Raw genomic sequence first — 17978 nt, 5'->3', positions numbered from 1 at the left:
TGAAGAAATCAGAGCAACTCTCTCAGCATGCTCAACTGTTGACATTTAAGACCATGATTCCCATATACTGATCAAAACTTGGCATCTTCAAACAAAGCAAAGACATTCAGGAAACTGACGGGTGAGGGGATCTGATGATCCAAACAACAATTTGGATTTGTCTACAACAAGGGTGTCCAGACTTTTTTACCCCAAGATCTACTTTTCAAGCAACAAGCCTCTCACGAGCTACCTGGGGAAGGGGACGTGATGATGCTGAATGATTATGTTGCCTCCTACATTTAAAATACAGAATTAGCTTTTTGTGCACTGCATTGTCTGTGCTTTCATCTTGGAACTTTAAACTTACACACCATCTCATTATGACCTTTCTACGTTGGCTTCAGACCAGACCTTTCCCACTCGGAAAAAAGAAAATCTCATCCAGTTAAACCGCTTTTTCCTTCGGTTATTCACATACTCCGACAGTTATTGCATCTTAAAATAACAGCATTTCTTTTTTAACTTTCTCTATTAATATCGAAAGTAAACATAAGCAGCAGGTTTAACTCGTCTTTGCTCTCCGTTGCCCAGAATGTGTTGCTAACAAAAGCAGCGGTGGTGGACGCTGTCATTATAAAACACATTGATGGGCTGCGTAAGTACTGTAACATTTGTAATTATGAGTGTACGTCTTTAAGAGCTGGGGGGTAAGGTAAACGAGGAAAAAGTGTGGTGGAGCAGCGGTCATTGTAAGAGAAAGTTTTGTGTGCAGCCTAAAAGAAACCAGTGGCTTCTTTTCATTTTTTTTACAGTACGTATGTGATTTGTGCCATTAGATGTAACAGCCAGTCATCCCTCACTCATTGAACCACATTGCAAAATGCCACAAACTGAATAGCTGTACGTTATACTCAGGAAGGGCATCCGGTGTAAAAATTGTGCCAAACATATATGTGCGTTCATCTGAGATGACACGCTGCGGCGACCCCGAAAGGGACAAGCCGAAAGAAACTTACTATACTTTCAATTTGCATTGGATTTTTTTTTTTTTTTTGCACGCAACACAGAATATCTGCGAAGAGACTGCATCAGCGGTGCACAATTGCGCACGCACGCAGTTTAGAGGGAACATTGACTGATGTCTTTTTTTTTTTTTTTGGGCACACCGTCCCGCGATCGACCAAGACCAGTTGATCACGATCAACGCATTGAGCACCCCTGATCTAGACCACTTGTCACTACGTTCTTTAAGATCTAACTGACTGCCACATCTTCTGCTTAAAGATTATTTTGACCTTTTCATTAGGGTGGGTCAAAAAGGAAAGCATTTCACAGTCATAAAAATGGCCAACATTTTTTAAAATTCCAAAAATAGTACAAGATGTGGAATGGGCTTCACAAGAGTTAGCTTGTGTTATGTGGTCCCGAGAGGGGCCAAAACCAGCTGATTGAAGATGTATTGCATTCAAACACTAATTAGGTCAATTCAACTACAATTATCTGTACATTATCTTCTTTTTCATCACTGACTTCTTTATATTCCATTCACATATCCCAGGCAGGCTTGAGTTCAATTTTCAGTATCAGTAGCATGCCCTTTGCACGCCACTGATCAGTGACTAGCTGTTCATTCATTGTTCACTGGTCAAATAATTGTGTTCAGCATAATACAGTTTGTAGAAGGTTTTAATAAAAAACTGTATTTGTGACACTCTGTCTTTTGGTTGAGGAGGAGAATACCGTTGATGCAAGGTTTTCTAGTGAGGTGGTGACAGGCAGGTGCACGTAAGAATGACCAAAAAAAAAAAATCTTTCTGTGAAAGAGCTATGGTATTGACCTCATTTTGGCTAGAGAAAGAATTTTCCATTCTTGGCCCAATTTTTTGCATGTTTATTAAGAAATGCCAGCATGACCTGATCGTCAATGTGTCCCTTGAGACATGAGACAGCTAGACCCAGGAGAATGTCACATCACTGCTTATTCTGCTGACATCATACTTGCATATGTGCAATGTGAAAGACTCCTGACTGTATGCTGTCAAAATGCTGGCATTTTTTACATGAATGCAACTTTGCCACTGACTGAACTTGAACGCATGACACCCCAGGGATGTTGATTTGTTGACTGATTTCTACCGCACATTTTCCCACATTTACTCGGGCAGGAAGGTATTCTCAGAACAAATAAGATGCAAACACGTTTGTGGGAAGCCTGAAGATGCAGTGGTGATGCGACTCACCTCTCTTGCTTGAGCGCATATTCCAACATCTTGATCCTCCTCACAAGGTCTTTCTTCAGATTCTCCTGGCCTTTTCTCTCTCCTTGTAGGAAGGCAATTTGAGCCTGGAAATACAAAAATAGGTGAGATTTTAAAAGGGTAGAAGAAATCCATGCTGGGCATTTATTTAAAAAAAATTATACAATTCTGTTTTGCTGACATCCTCATGTCTTTCTTGGAATAAAGACTTGATGTGTGCCTCCGCAAGGCTACAGCACATCAGAGAGCAGCTGCTTTTGTCGAGACTGAAATAGGACAATGTCAAATCAATATGCGTGGCAGGATGGGAAATAATAAGCACAACTGTTCCCTTCTACTTTAATCTAACATACTCACACTCCTACACAATAACTAACCCCCAATGCTGTTCTCAAAAAACATTATCACTCTCTGCATAGTCTCCCACTAAAGACTAGGCAGTAATGATGATTCTTTCAGCTTGTTTTAGCTGTAGATTTTTCAACAAGGAAGAGGTTGGTGGAAAAAGGTTGTATATGGGCTTCTTGCTGGTTTAAAGTGTTTACTTTGAAAAAAAATAAGAACATTAAAAGGAGGCTGGCTGACTAAAATACTACAACTGGTAATAATGGAATAGGACTCTAGTTAAATTTTTTTAAAAAGCAAACATTGAGTTCAATGACTAGACTGACTCTTCTTTGGATCTCATATGTGCACAAATGTGATTTAAGAAGTTTGAAGAAATTTGCCTTGACTTCTAGTTATTGTGGAACTTAAAGGGGAAATTTATTTTTCTTAAAAAAGGTTTAAAAAAAAAAAACATACTCCTTGAGTGTTTTAATACAACACAAAATGGAAGCCCAGGTAAAAACTGCAAGAGATAATTCCTAGTGAGCTCCAGCGGCTGGGCCGCTCGCTCGTCAGACTCCGCATTTTCCCGTCCAAAGAACCATCCAAAAATTCTACATTGTTTACAGCCACATAATATAGATATAGATGGATATTATTATATTTTACAAGGATTAGGTGTATCTCTGTAGACTAGAAAACAAAGATGACATGCTGATTAAGCTTATTTTGGATACTGCAAAAAAGAAGAAAAAAAAGATTACAGCAACAAGCAAAGTCAGGATATCAACGCATCACTTTTTTGTTAATTTTGTGTTAACGTACCAGAGGAAATTAAATAGCATTGCTGCATTAAAATCTATACACAGAGGATGGTGTGAGTTTGAGTGGGCTGGATGACGAGTTCACACAAATAGCAAGTGGAGCTGTTGTAGCCTGCAACAATGAGTCATGACTGCACTTGAGTCTCCCACACATTGGAAGATGGAATCTAAACAGCTACAACGTACTGTTCACTCAGACAGTCATTTTATATATATAAAAAAATAAATAAATCCTGAATTTAGACTTTCCATGCATGTCAACCAATGATACTGTTAATAAGCAACATCAAATCCAACTCGTCTGCAGGCTACAACTCCTTAGTCGTCATTATTTCTGGCTTCACAGTGATTTGGATCCATTCAAATGTATCCTGCACTGACAACCATGTTAATGAGGTTCCATGGGTGTCTGTCTTTCCACATCATTAAACTAGTGTGCATGCACACAAGTATGAAATGCAGACCTTACGGTTTGATTTGTACATCACTCGATTTGATTACAGATTACATGATTACCAATTACATATGATTACCTTTTTTGCAAATTGTCTGCTTTAGGGCAATTGTACTTTGCTCAATCAGAATTTTTTTTTTTTTTCAGGTCAGGTATTAATGCCAAGTTGTTAATTCATTAATCAAATGTTACTAACTTTGCTAACTATAAATTAAATGCTACTTCAGCATTGTTCAAAATTCAAGGTAATGTATTAATGTTTGTTAATTAAAACCTCTGAAGTGAAAATACCTGTAAATGTTGATAAAAAAATATATAAATCTATACCATAGTTGCAAAAGTTGGCCTGATTGAGCAAAACCAATGTAATATTTGGAGTCAGCACATCAACACTATCCAAAATGAGGCAATGAAAACTTAAGACAATAAATTTGTTCTTCTTCATCGAGAGTACAAGTTTTAAATATATATATATATTATATATATATATATATTTTTTTTTTTTTTTTTTTTTTTTTTTTTTTTTGTCGTCCTGTTCAGTTGTTTAGTCAAAGATAAAGGAAGGAAGCTCAAGCTCCATGAAAGAAGCAAACAGAATCCCGTCAAGATTTGAAAACCAAAAATCACACTAGAGCAGTGCATGCGACTAGTTTCTCCTTACACAAGGCATTTTGAAGCTGTCACTGCAACAAAAGGCTTTTGTAGAAAGTATGAAATAAGTATTAGTTGGTGTGTTCTATACTTACTTTTTTATACTTTTTTTTTTTCATTTCACATGATTCCACACAACGTTTTTTCTGATTTTATTTGTTCTACTTTTGTTGCATGTATGAATTTTTTCGGGTTGTTCCCATCTGGTGAAACTTTGGTATCAATAGCACCTTTGGAAATATATTTTGTGAGAAATATGGTTATGTATTAAATACTCATTTCAGCTGCTGTAAATAATGCGTTTAGTCATGCTCAAAAATAGTGGCACCACTGGGGTGGCACTATTTCTAGCCAACACTGTATAAAAAGTCAATTGTCTGACCACATGACCATGCACGTTACATTTTATTCATTACTCTAAGTTTCTATCGACAAGTGAGAAGGGTGGAGCAAGTAAATTATGGATTTATGGGATCCACAAACATAGCAGTATCTCCAATCTGCCCTGCCGTGCCCAGTGGCCACACACTTTTTCTGGCTGATGTACGGATTTGAGATAGTAGCACTGCAGAGACAACAGCAAGCAGAACTGGAGGTGGCAGAAATGAAGATGCTGAGGTTCTCTCTAGGAGTGAGCAGGTTGGATAGGATTAGAAATGAGTTCATTAGAGGGATGGCCAATGTTAGATGTATTGGAGACAAGGTTAGAGACAGCAGACTTTGATGGTTTGGACATCTCCAGAGGCGAGAGAGTGAGTATATTAGTAGAAGGGTGCTGAGCATGGCGCTGAGAGAAAACGAGAGGAGGACCAAAGAGAAGGTTGATGGATGATGTGAGGGAAGACATAAGGGCAGATGGTATTAGACAGCAAGATGCAGGAGATAGGCTGAGATGGAAAAAGATGATGCAGTGTGGAAACCCCTAACGGGACAAGCCGAAGGGTAAAGAAGAAGCACCTCCTACTGGTTGCTCGTGGTCGTTACTCTCAGGTTTTGTTGACCTTTTGATTGGCTGAAAAGTAAGGAGTGGACATTACATTCAAATAACAAATGTATTAAAGCCATAATATTGTAACAATAACAGTAGAGTAATGATTACGTTGCGCAATTTAACTATATGTAGAATTATTTTTATTCTATTACATAATATACTGCAATAACTGTCCCATGGACAAGTTCTTGTTGTAATTTGAAAAAAATATATAGATTCAGACAAATTGTTCTGGAGGTCATTGTCATGAATGCGATTTTACTAATTCTAAGACTGTTTCGCTTTTGGGTTTCTCATTTTCAATTTTTTTTTTCAATTATTTTTGTGCGTCACTAATTTTGAGATCATTGCATTTTGAAATACCTGCAGGGAAAAGTACGGTAATTTATTTCATTGTGATCTTCATATTTGTTAAATACACTTTCTGCCTTATAATGTAAATCGATTTGGGCTGGTCCAGTTCTATACATTTATAAACTTTAATAGAATAAATAGAGTCATATTGAATATCAATATTAGGGGGAAAATTTGTGATATCAATAGATATATGATTGCTATAATTTACACATGCCTCCTAAATGCCATATTCAGTCCACTGTGATGACAGTGACAGTGCCGTAAAGTTGTCTTACATCTGTCTTACATCTATAATGAATAAAGTTCTCGTTACCATACAGTTGTTGTCCCTACATTATAGTCCATAGTGACGCTTCATCGCCAGACTATTTTCTGTTGCTGTTCCTATTCCTCCTCACCATTCCATAGTCCCACTGCGGCTAGAATGAGGCTAATTCACGTTTGTTCATCCTGTCAGCTGTGTGCCAGTTGTTTTTTTTTTCTTTTCCCTTGCGTCATCACAACATCCTTTCTCAGGGGGGATGTTTTGGCGATAAAGGTATTTCAGTCTGCAATTGAAAATGCACTTCTGGGCCATTTTTGGGTTGGTGAAAATTGTTAGTGACTTGAACATTTTTAGTGGCTCAAGCATCCAAGTGTCTATACAGTACGTAGATGGTAGCCCAAGACAGTGACAGGCCACCATTAAGGTCAGACGTTGAAATCGGCAAATACATTATTTATTAGCGCGGTACTCCCCTCATGAGGATAAGAGGCTCAGAAAATGGCTGGATGGGTATTTATTTATTTGTGTTTATTATTATTACATTTCCAAAGGTCCCTTGCAGTCAAGAATACCAGGGGTTTATTCTAATGACAGTAGATACCCTGTAGCTCAGTGGTTAGCGCACTGGTTTGGTAAATCAAGGGTTGTGGGTTCATATCCCACTGGGGCCTCCACTCCCTGAGAAGGGTTGCGGAGAAGGCATCCGGAGTAAAAATTGTGCCAAACATATATGTGCGTTCATCTGAGATGACACGCTGTGGTGACCCCCGAAAGGGACAAGCCGAAATAAACTTTTTATTCTAATGACAGCTACATACAAACGAAAAACATCTGAATCATCATTAGTAACCATTATCATTCATTACTGAAGTGTTTGGATTATAATATGATACAGGTGAATAAATAAATATGACTGAGGCTCCCAAAAATATTCTCAGGCTTCAACTCAAATAATCAGGATCTCACAAAAGGTGTAACATCACAACAAATTCAAGTGTTCAAAACCATACATTCTTAATTTAGCCGATTTTGAAACTATTGTCAGTTTCACCAATTGTTTCTTCATGCCAGGATGAACAAGTCTCGCAATTCTAGAGAAATCTTCGGCAGATATCAACCATTTACTTCTTTATCCAAATAAAACCCTTGCCCAAAACCTCCCAGGATTTTGTGGTGCCAAAGAGTGAGAAGAGTGACGCTTTGTTAATCACTGGCTTGCCATCTACACCCTGATGAAACATTAACCTTAGTAGGAATGTAATGAGTCAACTAAGGCTGTAAAGAGACACAGGAAGCATTTAATCCTCGCCTCACACTGACTGCATTATTGGGCTGTGGGATAAGAGCTCCTCAGTGTGTTCGAGTGAGGGACACATAAAACGGGGCATCCATTCTAGAGCGTGGGCTTTTTCAGAAATGGCAAAAGGAAGGCGTTGTAATAAACTAATGGCTACAGAGCACAATAAATAACAGATACAGACAATTCTGCTAAGGTAAGAAAAAGAGTCTGCACTTTGGAATAATGTCAATCCTAGCATGGGACTACTTTCTACTTATATCAGAGGTAAGAAATTCTTGGCCAACCAAAAAAAAAGTTTGGTCATTATATTGAGTTGAAATAAGAATAATTAATTCAGAGCAACAACCAGTAGGAAATCATACTTGAATCACGAATACAGAAGAGCTTCATAGCCTACACAAGAAAAATTGGGCATTTTTTTTTTTAAAGTTAATGTTTGGGATGGTAACTAGGGAGCAGACAACTACTATATTATTTCTTGTTTATTCTTACTACTAATAATATGTATTCTGGGCCTAAAATGCAAAAGAGTTAATTCCAGACATCACGAAAAAAAAAGTCAATTGCTCAAGCTTGACACAGTCAACACAGTGAATTCCAGTCTGACAAGGCTTGAGTTTACTCTATTTTACAGGAATTCATGAATTCATCTGGACTCAGGGCTTCCACACATGGTGACGCTTTGCGACCAGAGGAGGGTTAGGGGCTTGTGTAATTCTCATTAACAATGCATGCAAGTTTTCTTTTAACTCACAGCTACCCACCACAACCCCGCAATCAACATGATGGGCGACCTGATAACTTGCCTAGTACATTCCACACGGGCAGCAAAAAAATCCGCCTAACTCCAGAACCAAAACAGATGGAAGGCATCCATCAGTCCAAACAGCAGTTAATACAGTAACTCCATGAGGGATCTTTGGACCAGTCAATTTTGTTCAAAAGTTTGAATTATGAGCTGAACTAGTTCATTTTTGTAACGATGAATTGAATTTTGAACAAGTTCGCATAGAAAATGAACTTTCCCAACACAGATACTGAATTATTTTACACCACAATACATATCGCAGTTAGAATTTTTTTTTTTCCAATATGGTGCAGCTCTAATTCTGTTTTCTCCATTTAAAGATAATGTCCCTCATCATGGTTCACTGGAATCCTAAAGCTTCATAAATGGCTTTGTAAGCCTTTCCATGTTGAATGATGTCATCCATCAATCCGTTTTCTTAGGCGCTTATCCTCACAAGTGTCTGGGAGTGCTGCAGCCTATCACAGCTGTCAATGGGCAGGAGGCAGGGTACACACTGAACTGGTTGCCAGCCAATTGCAGGGCACATAGAGAGCGACAACAGCCACACTCACAATCACACCTAGGGGCAATTTAGCGTGTCCAATTAATGTTTCATGTTTTTGGGATGTGGCGGAAACCAGAGAGCCCGGAAAAAAAAACATGCAATGGGGAGAACATGCAAATGCTACACAGGTGGGGCTGGGATCAAACCCTGTACCTCAGAACTGTGAGGCCAAGACCTTACAGCTGATCCACCATTCCGCCTGAGTGACGTCAACTACTTCATTTCTCATCTGTTCTTTGGACCATGACATCTTGTTGCAGCTCTTTGAGACATTTTCGTCAACTGCATTTTGTAAAACAGGTTCTATATTTAAGTAATTACTTGACTGACCAGGTCTGAAAGTCATTTTGGTCATTAAAATTAACAAAAAAAAAAAAAAAAAAAAAAGTGATTAGCCACATTTAAATCATGACTTAACAAGGGGTGGTGGTTCCATACATAGCCAGGTAGCTTTGAATAGTTTTTGATTCCTTAATAAATAAAATCATCATTTAAAAACAGCAATTTGTGTTTATTGTTCTTATGCTCTGCGATTGGCTGGCAACTAGTTCAGGGTGTACCCTGGCTTCTGCCTGATGACAGCTGGGATAGGCTCCAGCACTCCCGTGACTCTCATGAGGATAACTGGTGCAGAAAATAGATGGATGAATGGATGGATGGGGTTATTGTTGTCTGATATTTACATTTGTTTGATTATCTTCAACATTTAACTATGCAAAAAATAGAATTTAAGAAGGGGCCAATTCTTTTTCACAGCACTGTAGCCTATGATAACTCAACTGTCTATATAGCCAGTGAATTGGCTTTACACATCCTGTTTACTCAATACTGTTCATAGTTGTACAATAAGGTGGTAAATTTTTGATGATCAGAATGAGAACATGGAAGCAGGTGCTGGCTTCTGGGCTATTTCGAGTGGGTGTGGCTCCACTAGATAGAGGAGCACACCACTCTCATAAATATCTTTTGATATGTCAGACAGCTTCACTACACTTCAAAAGACTGCAACACAGCTTTTATTCTAATGTGGCCTCCAATGTAGAGGTTGGCTGATTATACCTGAGCACGAGGAGACTTGAGTATCCACTGTTGTTACTAGTAATCGTGGGCAAGAAAATACATTTTTACTTTGTATAAAGAAACTGGGCGCCACAGTGTAGCAAGTGGTCAGATCGTTGGCCTCACAGTTTTCAGGACCGGCGTTGGAATCCCAGCCCGGCTGTGTGGAGTTTGCATGTTCTCCCCGTGCCTGCGTGGGTTTTTTTCCAGGCTCTCCAGTTTCATCCCACATCTCAAAAACATGCATTATTTGGAGACTCTAAATTGCCCCTAGGTGTGATTGTAAGTTTGGCTGTTGTCTGTCTCCATGTGCCCTGCGATTGGTTGGCAACCATTTCAGGGTGAACCCTGCCTTGTGCCCGATGATAGCTGGGATAGGCACCAGCACTCCCGTGATCCCTGTGAGGATAAGCGGCACAGAAAATGGATGGATGGATAAAGAAACTGATTTTTATTTTATTTTCATTGTAGAAGACTCACCGTTATCTGTCCACTATTTGTCAATTGCTTTGTTGTGCCTCTAATGACTGACTTCACGAAGCTATGAGTTTGTGATGTGCTCACGTACATGAGAAAGAAAACGAGTAGTCCTCTGACTTTGGATGATTGCAACTCTTGAAATTTTACTTTGTTTGTAGTTTCCCAAGGTAATTTAAATACTGTAAGTAAAAATACACAACAGCCTGCCGGTGGACAAAAGTACTGAGTTGACCAAAAAATGACAATGACAAGTCATTTTTAAATTTCTGAACGCCACAGTAAGTGCATACCTGTCTTAGAGCTGTGTGTAGTGCTTGTTTTCCTGTGTTATAGAGCCAAATTTGCCCCTGGCTTTGTCTTTAGACCAAGTCATAATAAAAACACTGTAATAAGTAATTTTATAATTTGCAATTGTTACTGTCCATTTATAACCATTACCACAATGTAGTTAGAGTATGTATTATTTTATTTTTTTTCCATTTGGGAATAAGAAAGCGGGCCCATGTTTCACACTACACTCACAGGGAGCTTAACACCTGAGTCACCGTCAACCTTCTCAGGGTGTTAAATTATGGCAGTCAACAGTTTCTTCCGGCAATGAGATATACCATGGAACAGGGATTTCCCAATAACTCAGGTCAAAAAATGAAGCAAACATTCCAAGGTGAACATGGTGAAGCAGCATTTAGTTATTATGCTGCACAGGAATGCAAGACGTTGCCAACAGAGGTGACATCAGCCCCAAGTGTGACTGTTTTTAAATCCAGGTTGAAAAGTCTTCCTTTTTCTCCTGCTTTTTAGATTGTTTAAACTTTTTCATATTTCTTGGACTGTGTGCTGTTTTTAATTGTACTTTTATTTTTCATTTTTTAAATATATATATTTTTTGTTGTCATTTTTACCTTTTAAATGTTTTTTCCTGTTTTAATTGTTTTATTTCTATGTATTCAAAAGCTTTTAATCATGTAAAGCAAATTGAGTTATTTTGTGTATGAAATGCGCTGTATAAAAATTTGCTTTGCTACAAAAGGTTCAGGCAGTGGCAAGAGGTTTTTTTTTTTTTTTAAAGGGATTTAAAAGTGAAAAAAGTATACGTGACCAGCAGGTAGGGAAAGTTAATCAACAGGGGGAGAAACATGCTCAGTTATGGGTGCCGAGCACTCCAAGCTGTCTTAATTACTTCAAACCAGTGTATTTTGAAAAATGTTCTACAGAAAGCACTGGATACAGAGGAAGAGGCTAAAACCAGCTCTGGTGGCAACTATTTTTTTCAAGGCCATTGGGACCGCTGTCAGGTTCACGCAGCCTATGGCAGAGATAGGCTCAGTATATTGCGTCAGGTAAGAGCCAGGCTCACGCAACCCAGGACATTCAAAATATGATTTTTCCAGGAAGGAAGACAAGAGGAACTTATACTCGCATGGAGAACGTGGGGTGTGTCGCTCAAATAATCTCCAACCCGTTCTTGCAACATCTCCACGAATCCTCTTTTTTAGTTCTTTAGGTCAGCCCGAAACGTAACAAACATAGCAAATACGATTACACAATCATTAAGCAATTGTGACAAAGAAAGATAACTTGAGTCACTAAAGTAACTGTGGCAAATGAGAAAAAACAAGAGTAGATAAGCAAAGCAACTGTGGCAAATAAAGCAAACACGAGTCCTGGCACGTCCTCCACTGATGCACCGAACCCTTGGAACGCATCCTGGTGACGTCATCTCCCTGTCACGTTATGTCGCCGCCTCTCTTACCGTTGAACGCTGCTTCGCACGTAATGTAATCATGTGCCTTTCTTTGTTGCATCATATTGTTCAAGCATTCATGCAAAAGAACATTAAGAGCAAAACAAGAGCAAATATGTGATAACTATGTACAATTAATCCAACAACCTCTACCGCCACCAGATCTGAATCTCATAGCCACCACGATGCAACTGTGAAGTGGTGCAGACAAGAAGTGAGGATTTTCTTCTATATACCTACAACTTTATTACGGTTATTATGGACAGGGGAAAAGGGGAAAAAGGACCCTCACAATACTTCTCAGTACTGTGGCCTGTGCTTTTGCCTGTATAACAAGCCAAATGACACAGCAAAGACTTTGTGTGCAGCGTGGTAAAACGTTACTCAAGCGAGGGGCACACAATACATGGGAAAACTGCATCCAATGTAAAACTTTGTGCCATGTCACTGAAACATAACTGAATGTATATGTATGGTCGTGCTCAAAAATATTGGCATCCCTGGGGTGGCATTACTTTAACCTATGAGTTTATAAAAATATATGCTTTTGACATGCCGTCATCGAGTCAATAGCCACTCATTTTCTGTTGTGCAGTTAGTACTTGGCTACTTGTCGTCATCACTGTCTGATCGGCTCAAATGTACGCTTTGACGATGCCAAAATCAGTTGGGTGCTATTGCACGTCGAAATTCTCCTCCTCCACATATTCAACATGTTGTTCGCCGTTGCCTATACTGTGTACCACACTGTGTTTGGCAATTGTAACATCACTTCTGGTAGACTTTGCGGGAGCTACAGTGACCACACCCTGGTCTCTTGAGCTCAGGGTAAGTTCAGAGAGGACTCAGTATGGGTCATAAAAACCTCTTTTAGCTAAACTATGATTGGAAACTTGCTGGAAGTTATGTGCATGAATTACATATATAAACAATGCAAATATGAATATTAACTGAACTCATAACTTTGTCATCTGACCTTTAAAGTTTGCCTGACTGCAGCAAAAAAAAAAATTTAAAATAAAGAAAGAAATCATAACTGTCGAGTTCTTTGCAGTTTCTGACCAATGGTCAAGCAGAACAACTTAGATGGACGGTTCTTGACAATTCACTATACTGATGAGGATTTTTAAATTGGGTGCTTAAACCTGATGTTATTGCGTTTTATGCATTAATTATTAGCTTCCACCAAGTTGCAATTTGTTATAGCATATTTATTCAGTTAGCCCAAGGATAAATGCAGAATTTTTGAGGAACATCCATCCATCCATTTTCTTAGCCACTTATCCTCACGAGGGTCGTGGAAGTGCTGGAGCCTATCCCAGCTGTCAACGGGGAGGAGGCAGGGGACACCCTGAACTGGCTGCCAGCCAATCGCAGGGTACATGAAGACAGACAATGGTCACACTCACAATCCCTCCTAGGGGCAATTTAGAGTCTCCAATTAATCTATGTTTTTGGGATGTGGGAGGAAACCGAAGTGCCCAGAGAAAAGACATGCAGGCACAGGGAAAACATGTAAAGTCCACACAGGCGGGGCCAAGATTTGAACCCAGTTCACAGAACTGTGAGGCCAACACTTTACAGCAACCCCACCGTGCTGCTAGGAATAATTGTGGTTGAGCAGATTTAGTAGTAGTACTAGTAGCGCCATTACAAATTTTTAAACTCAAGCTAAAATAACTATCAACACACCAGCTGAAGAGATATTTTCAAACCTCCTCCACGGTACACCTTACATACTGAACTATATCCTAGCTAAAATATAAATAAGTCTCAGAACATGTTTAACCCTTTCACAGACACACAACATAATACCTAATGGAGCCTGAACATGTATTGCATCATCTCTTACTCATTGAAACTTGATGAGACAACGCACTTGGCCTCTGTTGACTATGACAAAAGAATTAAAAAAAAAAAAATCTAGGAAATACAGCCAAGATGCACTGCAGTTTATCGTCCATCCATCAATTTTCTGACCCGCTTATCCTCACGAGGATCACAGGAGTGCTCATCTGACATCGGGAGAGGAGGCAGGGTACACCCTGAACAGGTTCCCAGTCAATCGCAGGGCACATGGAGACAGACAACAGTCGCACTCACAATTACACAGGGTCAATTTAGAGTCTCCAATGAATGCATGTTTTTGTGATGTGGGAGGACATCGGAGTGACTGGAGAAAACACACACAGGCACAGGGAAAACATGCAAACTCCACACAGAACTGTGAGGCCAACGCTCTACAGCTTTGCCCCGATGCCACCCCAGTTTATCATTTGAAAGATTACAATTTCAAATAACCAAGCAGAGAATAAATAGACCTGCAAAGTTCAACCAGCAAAATAAATAAAGTTTACCAAAACAATTTACTGATGACTACAGGACTTGAGTCTAATCTTAGCAGGCAGGAGCCTCTGATTTCTGTCAATATTAATGCAACAACTTAAGTAGCTTTTATGTTTCAGTTTTTTTTTTTTTTTTTTTTAACATGCTAAAATGTAATACAATTTCTGGCCTGTCCGGCTAGAGAGGAGTGGCTCTGGTAGGACCTAACGGACTTGCTGGGCAACATTCTTGCAAGTAGCGGGGGTGGCCATCAGCCCAAACAAAGCAAATAGTGCCGTGTTGTCAAATGCCATCAGTTAAATGTCAAAACAAACAATGACAGAAATTCTAGTTAATTTCTAATATGTTGAACAAGCATTAATAAGACATTATCTCCAACATCATAATGCTAAAACAACAAATATAGAAGGATGGGAACAAGAGCATGAAACAGTAGCATACAATGCTGAATGAACAAGCTGTTTGGCTTGCTTACATCACAGCGCTTAATACAGCCACAGACCGCAAAAAGAAAATTCTATCGATTTAACTGTTGTATATCTGCAATATAATCACTTCGAAATCACTAGAGTTGGGAAAATTTTGAACATTTTTTTTTCTCTGACCTGTAATAAACAGTTAACATTCCTGTGTTTGTGTTAATTGGGGACTAATACACACCACAATGCGGATCGAAGCGCTAAAGTTTGAAACGAGTGAGCTGTTTAGCTCAATTTGGTACGTCATTACTTTGCAGGCTATCTTATTAGCTTCCAAAAAAAAACACACAAAAGAACTTATCTTTCCTTTAAGTGTCTCTGTTGCATGAATCAAGTGTGTACTGGTCTGCCGGCATTCCATGGGCCTACTAGTAGCTAATGACTCAGTTGTTCCACGCTGTCACCACATTATGTGATTCGCACAACAGCTCACCACAACAATGACAATTTCTTGAGTCTGGAAAAATTATTGTAGATTTTATTCATCAAAAGATAACGATAAGTCGGGATAGTAATTATTGTGATAGGTGTACACACGATACTGATTAAAATGTTAGTCAGAACGAGCCCTAAATCTGGTATGCTGCATTGCACAAACCAGACATGATGATGTCCATATTATCAACCAGTCATTAAAGGCCCCAACAAAAACTGAGCCCCAACTGATTGTGCAGCAGTTTACAGCCACAAACAAACCATTTAGCAACCTCATTGTGCTTTGCTCGAACTGTTGCTGCAGACAGGCAAGATGTTAAATAGAGTGGACACACAGAGAGCAGTATTATTAGAGTTAAATTGCTACTACAATACTACAAAGCTGTGTCTATGCAGTAGTTTGCCAATTTAAATCTCTCGAGAGATGGAGTCATACCTATTCAATTGAAGACATTAGTGGTATGCTTGTGACTACTATTGAAATAACTTAGAGTAGGTGTAATCTCAAATGGAGGCTCAAAATAATGGAAATAAATACAGAAAAACCTCTAGTGTGATGCCTAAATTCAATTATGAAATATGTGATAAAGGCCAATCTACTGCGAGTAGTCAATTGTGTGGTTTGCTTTCAAATTTTGATGCTATTTATATGCCAGTCACTACCAGGCATCAACAAAAGACACAGAAACAACTGGTATTAACATTAGCTCAGCTCATCATCTGGAAGCAAAAATAAAAAACAATATATTGATAAAAACACTGCATGTGATTGAACAGGGACATTAGCCAGGTGGCATGGTGTGCCGACTGGTTAGCACATCTGCCTCGCAATTCTGAGGACTCTGATTCAGTTCTATTCGCCTTTATGGCGTTTGCATGTATGTTCTCCCCGTGCCTAATGTGGGTTTTCTCTTGATACTCCGGTTTCCTGCCATATCCCCCCCAAAAATGCACGATAGGTTAATTAAAGACTCAAATTTGTCCTTACATGTGAATGCAAATTCATGTGTGCGCTGTGATTGGCGGACAACCACTTCAGGTGTCCTCTGCCTCCTGGCCGCAGTTAGCCTGGATATGTTCCAACACGCCCACGACTCTAGTGAGGATAAGCACTGTAGAAATGGGGTGGATGGATGAGTAGGATTACCCAGGTCTCCGAATTGGTTTTATGGATTATATTTAAAGTGACTAACAACGAGGTTTGATGTAATAGACGCGACAATCGTTCAAATTTATTTTTAAGCCGTGTTCTTGGGGAGTGGCATTGGCAGTCATACGATACTATCAATAACAATACATTGTGACTCCATTGTATGTGGTCTTTTGGAGGAGCTAGCTATAAAATGCACAAATGACGGACGACTGCAAAAGTACTTTGTCATCATCACCATAGAAGCAACTTTTATTTCGTAAAGCTTCTTCCCGGTATTTCGTTAACAACAACACGAAACAATTGTAACCGATAGCGCCTGTCTGTTAGTCCACATAGGCTTGCTAACAGCTGTATCAATTTACAAACAGATCAATACCTTTTTATCAAAGGCCCCTAAAGAATTCAAAAATAAACGTAGTCATCCAACACAGCAAGTTCAATGTAGGCTCAGTAACTAGGTCGAAAACAGCCGTCGTGCTGTCGGGTCAGGGGGGGCGCTATAACATTTAGCTTCAATGCTAAAGCTAAAGAGCTAGTCTAGAAATGAGCACAACCACCCACAAAAGCTCAAACGAGAGGCATAGAAACGGAACAAGATTGTCCCTCGATAGTGTCACACCAAAATAGTCATATATGTATAAATGTAGAGATTTTCACCTGCAATTCGGCACGTTCCACGTCCCATTGTGCCCTCTCTACTTCGAAACGGGCCCATTCGTGCTGCAGGAAGTGTAAGATCCCCGGGATACTGTACTGTGCCCTAGCCGCCTCCCCGGCGTCACCATCAGGCAGCGGTCCTTTACCAGTGCCGGGTAGAACCGAGTTGTTATTGTTGTTGAAGAACACGCCGGGCCCCGCCTGTTCGTCCATGGCCGGGCTCGGTGGAATGACTTGTCCTCTGTCTCACCGTTTCTTGTTGCTAAATACCAGCGAAGGGGCAACGAGATGTAGACGGCGTACCGTCTTATCGAGTCCGGGGAATGAACTCACTTTCTGACAGCTAGCTGTCATTGAATGACGTCAGTGAAAAAAAACCCGCCCACACGTTGGCTGGGTGGTGGTCACTCATCTATTATGCTTCAATAGGAAGTGAGTATCACTTGCGGATGGTGGTGGGAAATTGTGAATTATCTTGAAAATGAAAGTATTGGACTATTACCTGACAATTGCGACCCCCCCACCCCATACGAAAAAAATACAGAAACAAAACAACGATGGGCAACGTCACTTTATTCACATCTGAATCCTAATCGTTTGGCGTAATCTGTACAAGGGGCTCACTGACCTTTTAGAAACAAATACTGTACTTTTCGGGTACTGACTGGTACCAAGATGTGTGTGATACAGCTTACCTTTAAGTGTATCTTATTAATAACTAATGACATTCATCTACTGTATGTGAGGATGTAATGATAGACTTCTCAAATTAATAATTTTAAAATAATTTCAAAGGGTAGGAAACAAATTTCAATATGCAACACTTTATTTCTATTAATTGCTCTAAGTGCTTACATTTCC

General features: G+C 39.5%; 1 protein-coding gene across 2 annotated transcripts in view; it reads right to left on the bottom strand.

The window, feature by feature from the left end:
* The window catches only part of LOC133510215 (striatin-like), a 31786-nt gene extending 14268 nt beyond the window's left edge, over window positions 1-17518 (bottom strand). For both annotated transcript variants that reach the window (XM_061838000.1, XM_061838001.1), the window contains exons 1-2: window positions 17118-17518; window positions 2223-2326 (exon numbers count right to left, since the gene is read on the bottom strand). In XM_061838000.1, coding sequence (XP_061693984.1) covers window positions 2223-2326; window positions 17118-17330 — 317 coding nt within the window. In that variant the 5' untranslated portion in view covers window positions 17331-17518. The remainder of the gene's footprint in view (window positions 1-2222; window positions 2327-17117) is intronic.
* Window positions 17519-17978: the final 460 nt, after the last annotated feature.

Source organism: Syngnathoides biaculeatus, chromosome 12 (assembly GCF_019802595.1).
Source record: "Syngnathoides biaculeatus isolate LvHL_M chromosome 12, ASM1980259v1, whole genome shotgun sequence".
In the NCBI taxonomy this organism is placed as follows: Eukaryota; Metazoa; Chordata; class Actinopteri; order Syngnathiformes; family Syngnathidae; genus Syngnathoides; species Syngnathoides biaculeatus.
The sequence above is the reverse complement of the archived record's forward strand: the minus strand, read 5'-3'. Positions and strand labels throughout refer to the sequence as shown.